Genomic DNA, 16,892 nt, shown 5'->3' with positions numbered 1-16,892 from the left:
ATCTTTTACCCATAGAGACTGCATCAGGCGGTATTGAGTGCCGGTCCTAGATGAAGCCTTAAGTATATGTGGGAGTTTATTTATTTAGGACTCAGATTAGTTTTAAGCATGTGCAAGAAATAAACGTAGGTATAGTAAATAACTAAACTAATACAATTCAGGCTTAATTCAGTACACAATAGGAGCAAGACAAAATTTTGCGAAACAATTTGGCTTTTGTCACCAATCTCTGTGATACACAGCAAATAATGTATAACAGATGCTATTAAGCTAGGCTAAAATTATCTTTCCTAATTCTAAGGCATTTCAATTAATGTAGCAGACTGCGCTGCTCCCTGATCTAATTTGATCCAGCTTATTATTAAAGCAATTTTATAAAAACTAAGCTTGAACTTTTGATTATGTCGAAAGGAATTTCAAATTCTGGAGTTGCAAAAGGATCTACAAAGTGAAACCATGTTTCGATGTCCATTAAACAAAAAGTGGAATTGCTGCAAAAAATGGATAAAGGCATATCAGTCTCAAAATTATGTGAGGAGTATAGCATTGGAAAGTCCACTGTATATGAAACGAAAAAAGGAATTTTTTGAATTTTTCGTAGAAGCATCTTAACTGTTTAATAAAGTAAACAAATAAATATTAAGCTTTTTTTTTTGTAAATTTTGATACCCTTTAGATTATAATTGTTTTTTATTCCATAAATTATGATTTCATATAATTTCTGCATGCCATCTTACCAGATTTAAATTGATTATCTATTATCCTGAAAAATCCCAAATCCAGAATCGCCGAAGTCCCGACCAGTCCGGATTTTGGACTTTGTACTGTAATATTTTTCTTTTCTTTTTTTTTAGTTGCACAAAATGCTTTTCTATCTGCACATACAGTTTCCACTGTTACCATACATCAGAAGTTTCTAAGTCACTTATTGAAAAAACTAGGGGGAGGAATTAGGTTAGGGGGAGAAATATGCAAGTAAATACAGTATTTAAAATAAACCCAAAGCAGATTCAAACAGCAATGATCAATAGCAAACAACTATTATTTTCCTTGAAAAATTTAATTTTCAACATAGTTTAAAACATAATGTAAATACTACACTTTTTACCTTTTGCAGTATCCAAAAATTGTGCATACAAAGTACACTACAGAGACCAGACTACCACAAGAACTTTAATACTCTGTCCACAAAATTATTCAGAAAGATCATCATATCCCCATAACTACTGAATCTACATTTTAATGTTTAGTGGAAAATTGTTTCTGCATAGTTTTGCTTGACAGCATATTATTGTATTTTTTTAAATACTATTTAGGCCCTTGATTCTAAATATGATGACAGAATAATTGCATTTTACTGCATAACACACTAAAATATGATTTTTTTAAGTATCTATTTTTATTCTCTGTGGGTTAATTCTGTTTACTGTACAATTCTAGAAGCTGAAAAATAATAAATCAGTGATAGATCATCAAGTTTCCATTAAACTTAAATGAATTTATTTATTTACTAATTTATATTTTTCTTAAACCCTTCTGCAATATTTAATATGTTTTGAAGCCATTCAACATGCATAGCAAGAGAAATCAAAAACACATTTGTGTTAGATGGAGATCATACAATTCTAAATTATAAAATTCTATTCAAATTTCAGACTTGCTGGATTAAGAGGAAAACTCCATAAAATTTTATTCCATTATTATTTTATAGTAATTAATGATTACTTATAACTGTTTAATGTTTTGTATTGTAGCATATATAGTGTGTTTTATTAGGTAATCCTCCAAAAAATCAAATCTATTTTTCTCTCTCACTTTACAAAGAAACATGAAGTACCATTTTCAAGTAACACTGATTCTTGTAAAATACACAGCAATGATACTGTTCAAATAATGACTTGTAACTACATCTTCCTATTAGACAGTTATTTTTATATGTCGGCAACATACGAGCATTTCAGATATACTGAATATCATTTAGGACTGCAGTATGTACTTAGCACCACTTCATTTCTTATGAAAAATTAGTGAGAAATGCAGTCTTCAAGGAAACACCCTGACTTTCTAAAAATGTTCCAGGAAACAAAACCATACAATAAACATCACATGGCCATCTCAACCATCTGATCGAACATTTCTCAGATTTTTTCCTATGAGGATATATGCTTATAAAGCAAGCAACATTACTGCAGCAATCTAGATTACTGAAAAGACATGCTTCAGAGAAGATATGATATAGAACAGCATTGTGTTGAGCAGTACATATAGGTGGGTAAATATATTTGGTACTTTTGGATTAGCAGCATTGCTATCAAAAAATCACAAAAAGTATTCATAAAGCAATATATTATCAAAATAGTTGCCAAAACGTATTTTTGTGGCAACTCCAAATGCACATGTCTGTATTGGCCAGTGTATAATGCCAATGTTGTGCAATTTTCTCATGATTTCGTAAGTGAAAACAGATCACTGCATGCATGGAAAGAATAAAAATGCACAAAAAAAGGGGGAAGCATTTCTTGAAAAAAAAAGATTAGCGTTTTGGACAACAGTGCACACAAAAAGGGGAGAAGCATTTCTTAAAAAAGATAAGTGTTTTAACTCCAAAAACATTTATAATGATTTTTTTTTCTTTTACAATTTTATTAAATGACTGCTCTTATGTGGAATTCTTACTTTGCCACCATTCTGAAAATGTCTGATGTCCTTCGCACATTAGCCACCAATGAGTTAGCAAAATTTCCCTAGCCACCCATGAGTTTGCAGCTTTTCGGTATGGGTGTGGAGAATTAGAAAAAACCATGTATTTTTAATATTTTCTGTGACAGGTGCTGCATTTCCACCCATTATTATATGAATTATGATTAGAAACTGGATTTTTATTCTTTTATTTCCAACTTTTACAGTTATTTTTGTATTTAATACTGCTATACTATGTTTATATTGTAAACTTTATTATTCTTTTGATTTAAATACTTATTATTTCTAAATTTATTTCTAAATTTAAATTATTCTTAATCATTTTTAAATATATATATATATATATGTAGTATATTAAGTGTGTAGACAACACCGGTACTTTAAGCAGCTAGCATTCATCATGGCTGAGGTTGGAAGGCATACAGACGAAGATAACAAAACTGGATTTTGACGAAACACCAATCTTTATTTTTACAAATATCAAACCATCTTGGTAGACATTTATCCAATCATGGTTAAACACAATACGTTTTGGGTACACTGGTTTTAAAAGTACAAGGTAAGCATCTTAGACAGGAAAGTATAAGCAGTGAACGGCAGAATTCAGAAAAAAGAATGGCATAGTTGCTTGCAAAGAGTATTTATACTAAGTAGGTGGTTAATTTTAGGTCATTATGTAACATGAAAAGATCTCGAATTTGGGAGAACTACTGAACTTGGGGAGGGGGACACCAAATTTAGAATAGTTAATTTTGAGGTCGCTAATTGTTCTTTAACGCAGCTATCGTATTTTGTTGTATCTTATATATTCCCCCCTTCGTAAGAAAGGTTGGGAGAGCATTTGGGGAGAAAAAGCATTAATGTAATACTGAAGCAAGAGAAAATTTATCATATGAGGAAAGACACGAGAAAGAGTCTAGAGTAGAGAGAAGGGTACCCCTTGTATTATCGTGAAGTTGCTGTTTCATTTATGGTAGCCTGAGTAGTTGAATGTTATGGAAACCCTATTATGATGTAATCAGTTGCATGATTGCGGTAAATTTGTAAGGGCTTGTGTATGTGTTGGTTAGGAAGTATATTGCTTGTTTTGTGGTTTACACAATAAAATGGCTGAATGTGGTAAGATTAATTTGAAGTTTCTGTATGATTTAGAAATAAAGGGGAAAAGAGCTTTACTTGACTGGTGTGTAAATAAAGGTTTACTTAGTAGCCATTATTAAGCATCCTGTTTGTAGAAAGGAAATGCATATGGTCGAACGTCGGACGATAAACGGCGCTACGGAGGATATTTTTTACTCTTATTTTGAGAATTTATATGTTGACGCCAGTATACAGATTCTAGTTCAGATCATTTTAGGAAGTTTTTGGATGCTGTTAAGGAATTTTGTTTCACTGAAGACATATTAATTCGTAAATAAGTGGGTATTTCTTTAGTGTAGTGTACAGATGAATTTCGTTTTTTATGTTATTTCATTGTTTCATTTAAAATGAAGTTTACTGAGATTATATATCTATATATATTGGTTGGCTGCTCCTTTGACTTTTTAAGTGAATATAGTTCGATGTGTCCATGGACAAGGTCAAGAGTGTGTGCAATGCCTAGTTTGTGAAATCCTCTGATGTTTTTTAAGTGAAAATAGGTTGATGTGTACATGGTTAAAGTCAAGGGAGTGTGCAATAGTTTGTACAATTCTCTGAATCTTTTTTTAAGTGAAAATAGGTCGTTGTCTACATGGATACTGAGTTTGTGCAATTCTTTGTCTTGTAATTTTGGCTTTGGTAGCGACATTTTGTACAAATCGCCGCTACACAAGCCAAAATAACAAGTCAAAAAATTGCAAAAACTCGGTATCCATGTACCAACAATTTTTGCCAAGGGGTACCTGTAAATATATTTTTACCAGCATCAAGGACATAGGCTGCAGGTTTTCCTATGTGCCATCACTTTTTATGACCTTTCTCATATACAGATTATGAAATACTTAAACATATAATGCATTTTATTTTCATGAATGTGCTGCGAAGAATATTTATGCTTAGTTTGTGATTATGAACTTGAGGTGCATAAGTACAGCTAAACTGCTATTGGTTAATTTTAGGTTGTTATATAATGTAGAAAGATCTTGAATTTGGGAGAACACCAAATTTATAATAGTTAATTTTGAGGTCGGTCGCCAATTGTTTCTCAGCCGTCGTATTTTGTTATATCTTAAACATATATATATATATATATATATATATATATTATGTTGCATTATAAATAACTTCCATTTTTAATTAAACATTTATTTTGCTTTCATTAAATAACAAACTTAAATTAATTTATTATGTATGACCTTCTCCCATCTTCCTGACAGCCTATTAATTCCTTTCTAATATAGTTGGTTTGGATTGGAGAAAATTTTCGACAGCCTGACTGACATGCTTTCAGAGTTGAAGGTTTCTCAATTCAAGAAAATTTGTAAGGAAAAGAAAAGTCTGTGAGGGCAAGGTCCAGAGAGTAAGGTGGGTGTGGTAAAAAGACCATCTAAGCTCTAAAATCTTTTTTTTTTGAGTCCCACTTGCTGTATGTGGTTGCACATTATTGCATAAAATAATGACATTTTTGCGAATGATGAGTGCAAGATGCTTTTTGTGGCATTTTTCTTGCATTCTTTGTAACATGCATCTACAGTAATCATTTTCTTTTTTTAAAAGTTATCTCTGACAACTCATAATGAATTACATCTTGGCGATCACACCACACACACAAAATCTTTTTTTGCATGGCTATTTGCTGTAGGATCTGGTAGGAACAGTTGATACTTATCAAGCCATTGTCTTTTATAGATGATATTGTCTAAAAGGTAATCAATTTTAGACAGCATCTACAGTAATAATTTTCTTTTTTAAAAAGTTACCTACAGTAATCATTTTCTTTTTTTAAAAGTTATCTCTGACAACTCATAATGAATTACATCTTGACAATCACACCATACACACAAAATCTTTTTTGCATGGCTATTTGCTGTAGGATCTGGTAGGAACAGTTGATACTTATCAAGCCATTGTCTTTTATGGATGATATTGTCTAAAAGGTAATCAATTTTTCATTTCCTGATATAATTCTGTGTTTTTATCCTTGGAAGCAGATTTATAGCAACTGACATATGATCTTCATTATTCCATTCACTGAGACTGTGAGGTGCTCACACTCCTAACTAGCTGATGTTCCCCTATTTCTCCATGTGGCACAAACAGTTATTCATGATGTATTTTAAGCCTCCCTGCTATACTTCATGATGACTGACATAGATTTCATTCCAATAATGCCTTTAAAAAGTCGTCATCAAAGTTGGAAGGACGTCCCATCTTCAGTTTATCTTTTAAGGTCGTATCTCCAGAATAAGATTTCACAAACCAATTTCTAACTGCCCGATCAGTTATTAGTCTTCCACCCTATACACTACATATATTTTTACCTGTCACTGTTACACTAGTGGCCTGTTTAAATTCCTGAAGCATCACAGGATGAATACACACTTTTAACTCTCCATTCTAGGGGTTAGGAACATTTTAATGCAATATGCACCACACCACACAGCTGTCAGAAGACTAACTTAACCCATATCCATTTAATAAAAGAAAAAACATATTTGTCCTAGCGACTCATAGTTTGGCAGATACAAACAATAGACTAGCTGTCTGCAACAAAAGCTATTTTTGACTCAACCCGATTTATATAAACTGTGTCCAAAAAAGTACTTACCTGTCCTTTATTTTTACAGTTGTTGATTATGGTGTGGTGTGGTGGTGTATTTAATTATGGCAAAGCACACGAGGGCTATCTGCCTAAGGGGAGGAATGCCTTTCGTGGAGGACTTTCTAAGGGAAACTGGCTCGTATACACGTTACACATGGGGAAAATGTTGATTATGGATATATACAGTAAAAGTCTGACTATCCAGTATCCAAGATTCAACTAACAAGAGAGCTCAAGTAACCAAAATAATTTACAACTTTAGAAATATTTAATAAATGAGAGATTTGTATAAAGCTCATAATATTGTCAATGTGTATACATCATACATTCAGGCATCAAAGAAAGATATGATATGCGACTCTCAAAATGAGTAAATAATGGAGATGTAACGTGAAAAATTATGATTGGTGATTTAAATTTTTATGTGCTAGATCCATAATTTGTATCTCCTTTATCTAATTAAATAAACAACAATATGATCATTTAAACTTCTACTGCAATGATTGCCAACATGAACTTTCATGTTTGGTGGGATTTCATACGAGGCCTACGAAATACATTGTTTTATATAATACTGAAATGCAATTCCCCCCACCCAAATCTTAATTTTAATTTAAGGCTTTTGATATTCAAGTTGATAAGCAAAATGATTGTTTTTTATAATTTTAGAGCAGAAATTTTCCCACTATTTGGCTTTTCTAATATATCTGTCCCGGATGGGTCAGATTACTCTGGTGACAAAGCCTATTTGACTTAGCACAATCAAAGGGCCACTGAGACTATGTGGTCCCCACTTTGAAATCCATACCATGCAGGTGCCAAATCGTATGTAGACGACTCCACTCAATCATCCAGAATTTTACATATCCGGAATTTGGCATTTTCTGAGCTTTTTGGATAGTTCAGCTTTTACTGCACTTACATTTACAAAAATGTTTTAAATGATAAAAATATTCTCATGTTTTGGCATTTTTACAGACATAAGTTTTTTAAAGATTATGAAATCTAACATTTCACTTGTTCTTCTAGTCTCTATATTTTTGTTAAGGAAAATGTTATACTCATTATAAAAAATGAAACACCATTTGATTTCCATATGACAAAAACTGATCGAGATTTCTAATTTTAAAATTTGCAATTGTTGATGTTATTTTCAATTTGCACTGAGAGGCTGGTAAATAAATAAATCAGAAGACTTCAATTGTTTTCCCTATGAAATTCCTTTATTATTTACTACAGCCTTGAATTTTTTTTTATTTTGTTACCTTTGGTAGGCTGGAAGAATTTTCAAACACATAATTTAAATGTTTTCAAAGTTTAAAAATATGCTAATGTTCTCATGAAGTTTAAATTCTTCAGAATATTAATTCAGTAACTACAGAAAAAATGCAAAAAATACTACGAGGTTTCTACATGCCAATACTGAAGCCTGCTAATGTTTTTTAGAACACAAATTCTATAAGATTATGTGAATAAGACCATCATTTTGGAAAACTTGGTATGTTAGCAATTACCTATTATCCTGTCAACTGTGAAATTTATTGGTGATACCACAAATGTTGTGCAAATTGTTCCTGCTAAATTCTAAAGGAACTCATTCCTCTTTATCTAATAAACAATCAGAATTCGACCTATTTCATCCTTTTACTTCATAAAAAGGCTTTTATTGAGTCTGCTACTTTATTAAGCTTTCCAATTTTACCAGAATTTTTTTTTTTTTTTTTTTTTTTTTTTTTAATGTTATGAGTACAAACTTCACACAGGTAATTGTTCCAAAATATTACCATTTTGTCAGCCATATTCAGCTGATCAAATCATGTCCCTTAATATTTTTATTGATGGTAGAATTCCACAACTTTGAAAATAATCTACTGTTTGCTTTTCTGTAGAAGAGAGGTCCAAAATTCTAATCGATTATTTATTTCCATGTCATGCTTATCTATAATTGGTGCTAAATTGTGCTGCATGGCAACAATTTCATGGTTGATGGTACATAAGTACCAAAAATTTATATAGATCAGTACTTTTCACAGTAATATGCATAGAAATGTTCATCCCTTAAGCACTTAATGTAAGAAATCTTTTTTTAAATTGATATTTTACTTTTAGTTATGTACAAATGCAAACATTTCAATCTTCAATTAACATACAGCTCCTGAATATGATCTCCTGCTTCGATAAACATCTTGGTCAATTTTAATCATATGGGAGTCACAGATTTTGTGTTTTATTATTTATAATAAATACAAAATTATCCTAAATATGATGATTGGAGGAAATCATAGAATGTTAGATTTCTTAATTTTTACAAAACTGATTTCGTTAAATTTGGAAATACTAAAAAATAAATATTTGCATCATTTAGAATATTTTTGTACCTGGAAGCAAATGTCTACTGCTAACAGCTGGGAAAATAAGGGCCAGGTAAGGGCTTTGGTCAAAAGTGTGAGTGTGTGTACATAGACATGTATGTGATGATGTGGTTTGGGGAAGGGAGGCAGATGAAACCCAAATCACACTTGAATCATGGCCAAGACTGTTACTCAGATGATGAATGGAATGGAAATCACAACTGGCTTAATGGAAAAGGCACCATTTTTATTTTTCACAGGAACAATTATCAGCAATATGTTTTTCCTCAAAACTGGTACAACTCTAGGGATGTTAAACATGTTCCACAATTTTTTATATAAGTTATTTATATTTTACAGAAAGAAGATGGCAAAGTGAGAGATGTGGGTTATTCAGGCAATTGCAAGCAAGGAAAAATGAAGAAACGAAAAAAAAAAAAAAAAAAAAAGGGTGGTGATGCAGAGTGGCTATTTATAAGCTCTGGCTTCATAGTTTCCTATGAATTTTGATTGGTTACCAGACCGTCACACTGCAGAAAATAGCAAGGGGACATACATAATTTAAAAAAGCAAATTTAAAGCTCTAATTGCATATTGTTAATAATTTAGTGTCATAATTTATATTTTACAATTATGTGTGTGTGAATATATATATATATAAATCAAAAATCTGATTCAGATTTTTGATGTGTGCAAAAAACAATAAAACATTATTTTCAAATTAAAACGGATAATCAATACACATAATTCTAAATTTTCAATATGGAAAACAGACTTTAACTGAGTACAGTAACTTTTAGCTAGATGGAAAAATAATCGTTGCAATGTGAGGTTAACTTTTTTTTTTTTTTTTTAATGAACTAGGAAACCTTTGAGGGAATTATATAGGAGAGAACACATACAAACTGCAAACTATCCTTAATATGTTCCTAACAACAGTAAATCTATTAATTTATTTTGACTCCGCTGTGTGAAAAAATTGAACGTATTCTCGTTAGAAAATTATTTGGTAAAATAATAACCAGAAGCAGATGCAAATAGAAATGAATGGGCTGTTCTTTGATATATGTTTCTTATTATATATATTTGATTACTTTTCATAAAATCAGTGTACCATTTCGGCATGCTTTAAATTCAGAAATACAGTGGAAGAAAAAAGTATTTGAACAATATAAATTTGTGCAATAATTTTACTACAAATGGTGTAAATTAAATTATATTCTCACATAATAACCAGTTCACATAACATATGTAATAAATAAAAAATAGTGTGTTTGTTGTAACTAATAACATACAAATATGCAAATATTTATGGGGGGAAATAGTATTTGAAATAAATAATTATAACTTAAAATCCAATGAAACCAATACTAAAACTAAAATTTAATATTATGTAAAAAGTCCATTGTTGTCTATTAGAGCCTGTAGTCTTCTAGGTACTGATTCTGCTATTGGTTAGATCTGATGATACATATTCCCATATTTTCAAAAGAATAATTCTGAATTCATTTTTATTTGAAAATTTATATTGTCTAGCTTCTTGATCCAAAAAATACCACAATGAGATCAAGTGATTAGGGTGGAGTGTTCAGTCTTTGGGAAACTTTAGATAAGAAGTATCCCTAGCTGCATGTTAAGGGTTGTCATGTTTTCTTGCATTCAAAATTCCCTCAATTATAGCCAAATTACCAGTTCCATTCCAGTTCATACTACACTGCACCATAACACTTCCACCACCATGCTTTAAGCTGGGCACACATTTTTAGGATTTAGAGCAGTTTTATTTTTTCTCCAAACAGTTTTGTTGCTATCAGATCCAAACAAGTAAAATTTACGGCTGATCTTTAGAATATGGTAACTGGTAGTTTGGCGACATTTTGGAGGCGATAAAGGTTACTACCTGGGACTTTGGTAATAATGTGAGCAGTACTCAGTTCCGATTACGCATTATTTTGTGTGAGGGAAATGAGAGATCATGGGATATGTCATGTGATATTAATGGACGAATTACGGTTCTTTAATCGGGAAAAAATCTGGAAATTTTGTATTTGGCTTTATTCTGTGTTGTGTGAAACAGTGTTCGTTAATTTTTGGATCCCATGGCCCTAACTAAAGTGAATTCGAAATGGGTATTTAATGGGATTGAAAGGGGTAGTAATAAGTGTTTCTTTAAGGTTGTGCGAGATAGAAATAAAGATGTTTTATTAAGTTATTTATTTTACCTGGTACCTTGCTGTGAACTATAAGTGTGATTTTAAAGATCCTGAAACAGAAATAAGAAAAGTTTATCGGACACGTAATCAAGATTCTGAAGAAGATTAGGTAAGTTAGTATTTTTAATTATTTGAAGATATTCTTTTTATGCATTGTTGTAAATGTAAGGTGGAAAGGAATTTGGTATTATTGGGAAAATTGTTATTAGCAATGATTTAGTTTAAAGTAATTAGGATTGTAAGCTAATTTTTATTAATTTAATGTATGTGCTTATTTATATTTTAAGTAGTGTTTTTGAATTTAATTATATTTTAATTAAATGATAGTTATTTTGTGAATTTTATGTTTGTAGGAATTTGGTATACGTTTTAGTTGAAGTAAACGTGCATGGAAATAATTTAAATATTTGACACTAAGTATTTGTAATGCTTGCGGTATGAATTCGTTGGTGACGTTTATAATATAATAGATGATTTAGAGGTAAAAGTTTTTAGATATTTTATTTATTTTATATGTGGAAATGTTCATATTTGGAAAGGGTATATACTTTTTCGCGATCAGGTAATTTCATATATGTTCTTTTTACCGGGTTTAAAGATTCAGAAAATTGTCATGTATTTTCGTGAAATTTTTCTAATTTATGAGAAAAAAGCAGTGTACATGGATATAGTGAAGAGTGTGTGCAATGCCATTTTTGTGTAATTCTGGGATGTTTTTTTAAGTAAAAATAAGTCGACGTGTACATGGTTTATGTGTATGTGTTATTTTGAAAAACGCGTAAGTATTGTGCACTTTTTCCCAATTTTGCAGTAAATATTTGTCATGATTAAACAGTTTTGTTAGATAAAATTTCTATCGGCTAGTAGATTGTTGGAAGAAGTGTTCAGTAGATAAAAAGAAAAGAAACATGTCTTTACTTCGTGAAGACAAAATGGCGGCGGGGGAAAAAATAGAGGGTTGCTGTATGAGAGTTGGTCGCCAAAAAATTGCCAAGTTACCATAATCTAAAGATCAACCAAATTTACTTGTTACACCACTGAAAAGTCTTTCTCCAAAATTCTAAAGGCTTATTTATATATTCTTTTGCAAAATAAAGCCTCTTCTTATGATTAGTTTCACTTATATAGATCTTTTTTTCTTGCACTAATGGCTTATATCTGAATTTATGTAGGTAATTTCTTACTGTTAAAAGTTAACATAAATACCTGAACAAGATGCAAGGTCATTACATATTTCTACAATAATAACAAAAAAATTTTTTTTTTTTTTTTAACTTATCTTTAAATCATTCTGCTTTCTCTTACTGTAAAGAACTTTTGGCTGCCCTGTCATCTTTCTTCTGTTTTTGATACTCCCACTTGATTTACATTTACTTATCACATACTAAACAGTTGATAAATTTAATCTTATAATTTTTGCTATTTCACAATACAAGGAGCCATTATTTCTTAAATTTACTATTTTATCACACATTACTACTGTCAACTCAATCTGCTTTCCCCAAATTCTAAAATAATAAATTTATAATAAAAAAAAAAAGGGAACTAGAACTTATAAGACTAATAAAATGTTCTAAAACAAACTGCATTTCTTTTTCTTTAACTTTCAGTATTTGAAGTCAATTTTCAGCTTTTTCTTTGGTTATTCAAATATTCCTCCCTCCCTTGGAAATTTGCACAATTTCGTTTTTCGCTGTTGTGACAAGATTACATGATAGTTATTTTTTATTTATTATATAAGGTAATTTGAACTAGTTAATATTTAAAAATTTAATTTACATCATTTGCAAAAAAATAATTGCATAAATATGTATTCTTCAAATACTTTTTCCTTATACTGTATATATAATATATATATATATATATTACTCTTAGAGCTGATGCGTCAATCTAAAGCTCGCAGAACTTTACGTATAAGTATCACAAAATTTCATGAAATAATTTTCACGAAAAGTTAAAACATTTGGCAGTACGCTTCATTTTGTGTAATCAGGAAAAGATCTGAAGATTACGATAAATGTTACACCACAGGATGAAATTCTAACATAAGAAACACATATACACTAAATTTCAAGTAAAAAGCATTTGACAACCAGCCCACTAAATTACCTTTCCATCAACCCTCGATCCATTTTTAAATACAACAACTCTTCCCATGGTACAGTTTCCAGTATTTACAATGTATATTAAAATGCATTAAGTTTAATTTTGCTTTCCTAAAAAATACGAGCAGCATAAAACGAAAAACACACTTCAAAACTAAGTTTGAGTACAAATGCCAAAAGACTATATACAAACATAAACAGCCGGGAATACTACAACTGCCAGATGCATAAAAAGGTAATTAATGTTAATTTATCTTTTAACTTGTTTAATTCGGGAAGAATACGTATGAATTTCCCTTTAAATGGTTTTTAACTGTTTTAACAAAATTGTATTGGAATTTTATTGAAAGTTTAATTAAAAGTTTATTCAAATTATTATTTTTAGTTAAAAGAAGAAATTTAATAACTTTATTCAAAAGTTGTTAAAGTTCAAAGATATAACATTTTGTTAAATTCCGATTATTTGAATGTTTAGTATATTAAACATTACTTTTAATGTTTAGTATATTAAACTTTAGTATATTAAACATTAAGGAAATTAAGTTTTGTACGAGAGGTATTAATTGAAACTTTTGGTACACGTCTAACATTTCAGCAGTTCAGTTTCTTTTATGGTTATCTGGAGAAATTATCGCCAAGCACTCTAGCCATCAATTTAAATTAACTTGGTTGTTCGGTTGGTTGGTGTCGTGTCCTTTGAGAAGTCAAATGTCATTTTCCACGGATCATGGGTGGAAATCACAGCTTTTGCCACTTTCACAATCTTTTCACTATACAGCTGTCCCTGGAAAGGAAATTGCCCCAAACTTTGCTAAGCTGCAAGTATTGCGGGACAGGTGAAGACGTGTACTGTAGAAGGCTAAGTTTCGGGCTAGTTTCTACAAGTTCGATATGATCTGGCACCATCTTCATCAATTTTTATTCCTCTAAAATGGCAGGTTCTCAATCTAGTAATGGTCTTTGTAATTTCTCTGTTTGCATCAGCCTCACATATCCAATGGTTTTCTTAATAGATTTCTCTTTGAGGCTATATCTGGCATTAACATTAGCATTTTCAAGAGTGACGGGGATTGAGTTGTTGAGATTTCTTGCACCTTTAGCCAGTTCACCAGCTGCCTTGTTTCCATCGATTCCAAAAATGTGCAAGTATCCATTACACAGTGCATGTCTTTCCCATCTGGTTGATTGTTTCTAGGTGCTGGTGTACATTCTGGGCGAGTCTTGAATGCCCTTTCATTATTGCCTCTGGGACAGCTTTAGAGTCACAATAAATTAAAAGTCCTCTAGCTTTATCATTATCATTTAATTGGATGTAAATTCTCAGGGCCTCTTGGATTGCTCTTAATTCACATGTGAAGTTGAAAGCGATGTTGCCTGTTCCATGGCTTTGGAGTATAGTTGCTCCATTTGGTACAGTGATATGAATACCGGCTCCACCCTGCTGGATAGTCTCATCCGATGAACCGTCTGTGTAAATTTTTACTAAATCAGCTTCCAAAAATGACTCAATTGTTCGAGTACCTTTTGCCTTGATAAAAGCTTCAGTTTCCTTTCTTATACAATCTTCTACTAGATCGAGATTTATTTCGGTATAAGACAGGGTTTCTTAAACTGTGGGTCGCGGGACCTGCAGCAGGGGGTCGCCAAAAATTTTAACAGTTGTGATATTTCTTTAACTTATTATAATAATTTTACAATTACCAAATATTTTTACACAATGTATCTGAAAATAAATAAAGATAAGATAATAGACAAAGAAAAAAACTAAAACGTTTCGACGCATTCTTTTTATAACATAAACTTTCATTTTGCTGGCTTTGCACGTGACGCTGCCATTTCGTCTGTTACTTATTTAAATTTTTCACATTGTTCTATGTCTTAAATTAGAAATTAAAGTTAATGACAAACTGCAATAGTATATTACAGTATAAGTGAAAAAATTTATGGTCAAATGTAGTAGTATGAAAGTAGGTTTGAAATTATAGATTTAACATTTGAATGCTCACGACATGAAGCTCGGAGATTGGTTGACTTCTTTACTTTAATGCTTAGTTCTTATATTAAACAGAAAGTTAGTTTCACTCATGCTTCTGTCGGATTTGAGCAATACTTATGGGGTCCTACAAAATTTTTGTAAATATATTGGAGTCCTGGAGGTCGCGAAAAAATCTCATTGATATAAAGGGTTTGCAACTGAAAAAAGGTTTAAGAAACCCTGGTGTAAGAAGCAGGTTAGATTCTTGAAGGACAGTGTAGATGTCATGTTTGAGAGCAATATTTTCTCTAATCTCATTGTCATATTTCAGAGTAGATCTCTTAAGTCTTGAACTGTTGTTCCAGTTTCCACAAGTTTTTCTGCAGATATGCCCCATGTCAATGCTCCTGGCCTTGTTTGTAATTTTGAGTGTGAGATATTAATTGAATCCCCCCCTGTAATACAGTGCAAAGTTTGAAATTCGGACGTTCAGTATCCGAAACCACCAGCCAATAAATAAATAATTAAAAAAAACCCCCATACGTTTAAGGAATGGTTAATATAATACAAAACACTCAATAAAAGGAATCAAATGTGCCATAAATGCGAATTTTTCTCCCGACTGAGATGCCTGCATGTCACATTCAGACACTTATTACTGGCTAGGGAGTCCCACCGTGGCCAATGACAATACATTGATTGATTTGTATTGGTGTTGAGATCACACTTTCGGGCCTTGAGTGATTGTGAGAGGGTAGCATTTTTCTGTCTAACGTATACAGTAAGTGAAGCCCTGCCTATAAGTCATCTCACTAAATTTAAACTGATGATCTAAAATCCAAAAATTTCCGAAATCTAAAATCACCGAAGACCCGATTCTGGATTTCGTCCATTTTTCTGTGACAATATTTTCATAAGTAATAAACTGAATTTTTTAATATTGTCAAAAGAATAGTAATCTTTTCAACACGTTGAAAAATGTGATTTTTACATGTAATTTGTTCTTTAATAATTCTATACACTAAATAGCTATTTCTATTAAATAGCTATTTTTATTTACAATATATCATCATGCCTTCCTTTCATACCCGCTCATATATCTTGTTAAAATCTTAAGGGCAACCTTAAAATAAAATTTATTTCTTTCAACTTCTTGAAAAGTTTTTATTCATCGATTTTTAACTGAAGAATATTTCCAAGGTGAATGCTGTTAATTTTATTTTCGTTAGACCTCAGACTTTATAAATGTTATTCAGATTAAAAAATCTGAAGACTTCAGGCAGTGTGATTTAACAGGAAAGTTCTGAAATTTTATGCGCAATGTAGTAGTTTGAAAATGTAGTAGTTTTATGCGCAATGTAGTAGTTCTGAAATTTTATGGTCAAATGTAGTAGTATGAAAGTAGGTTTGAAATTATAGATTTAACATTTGAATGCTCACGACATGAAGCTCGGAGATTGGTTGACTTCTTTACTTTAATGCTTAGTTCTTATATTAAACAGAAAGTTAGTTAAAACTCCATGAGCTAAAACGGAAAGAAATATTCTGGATGTAAACTACTATCAGAATTTTTGCAGATAATCAAATAAAAGAGAAACGCATCAATGTAAAATTTATAGACAAAAAAGCAACCTTCTGTTAAGGTATGTTTTGCCAAAATAAGTTTCCTTTTCTACTTAATTTTAAACGCCTGTAGGTTATAGAGACAATGTTTTTTTGGAAGCATGAATTGTAGACTCTACGTAGAAGAAAAAGTTACGAAATCTCGCTATGTCTTTCAAGAACAGAAACCAGAACAAGGTTTTT

General features: G+C 31.1%; 1 protein-coding gene across 2 annotated transcripts in view; it reads right to left on the bottom strand.

Annotated features, from left to right (window-relative positions):
- The window catches only part of LOC118188943 (BTB/POZ domain-containing protein KCTD9), a 79,875-nt gene extending 66,557 nt beyond the window's left edge, over positions 1 to 13,318 (bottom strand). For both annotated transcript variants that reach the window (XM_035359471.2, XM_085810107.1), the window contains exon 1: positions 13,116 to 13,318. In XM_035359471.2, coding sequence (XP_035215362.1) covers positions 13,116 to 13,163 — 48 coding nt within the window. In that variant the 5' untranslated portion in view covers positions 13,164 to 13,318. The remainder of the gene's footprint in view (positions 1 to 13,115) is intronic.
- Positions 13,319 to 16,892: the final 3,574 nt, after the last annotated feature.

Source organism: Stegodyphus dumicola, chromosome X2 (genome assembly GCF_044657685.1).
Source record: "Stegodyphus dumicola isolate Sdum_Otavi_A_Nest chromosome X2, ASM4465768v1".
Taxonomy (NCBI): domain Eukaryota; kingdom Metazoa; phylum Arthropoda; class Arachnida; order Araneae; family Eresidae; genus Stegodyphus; species Stegodyphus dumicola.
Note: the sequence above shows the minus strand (reverse complement) of the source record. Positions and strands in the feature narration are given on the sequence as shown.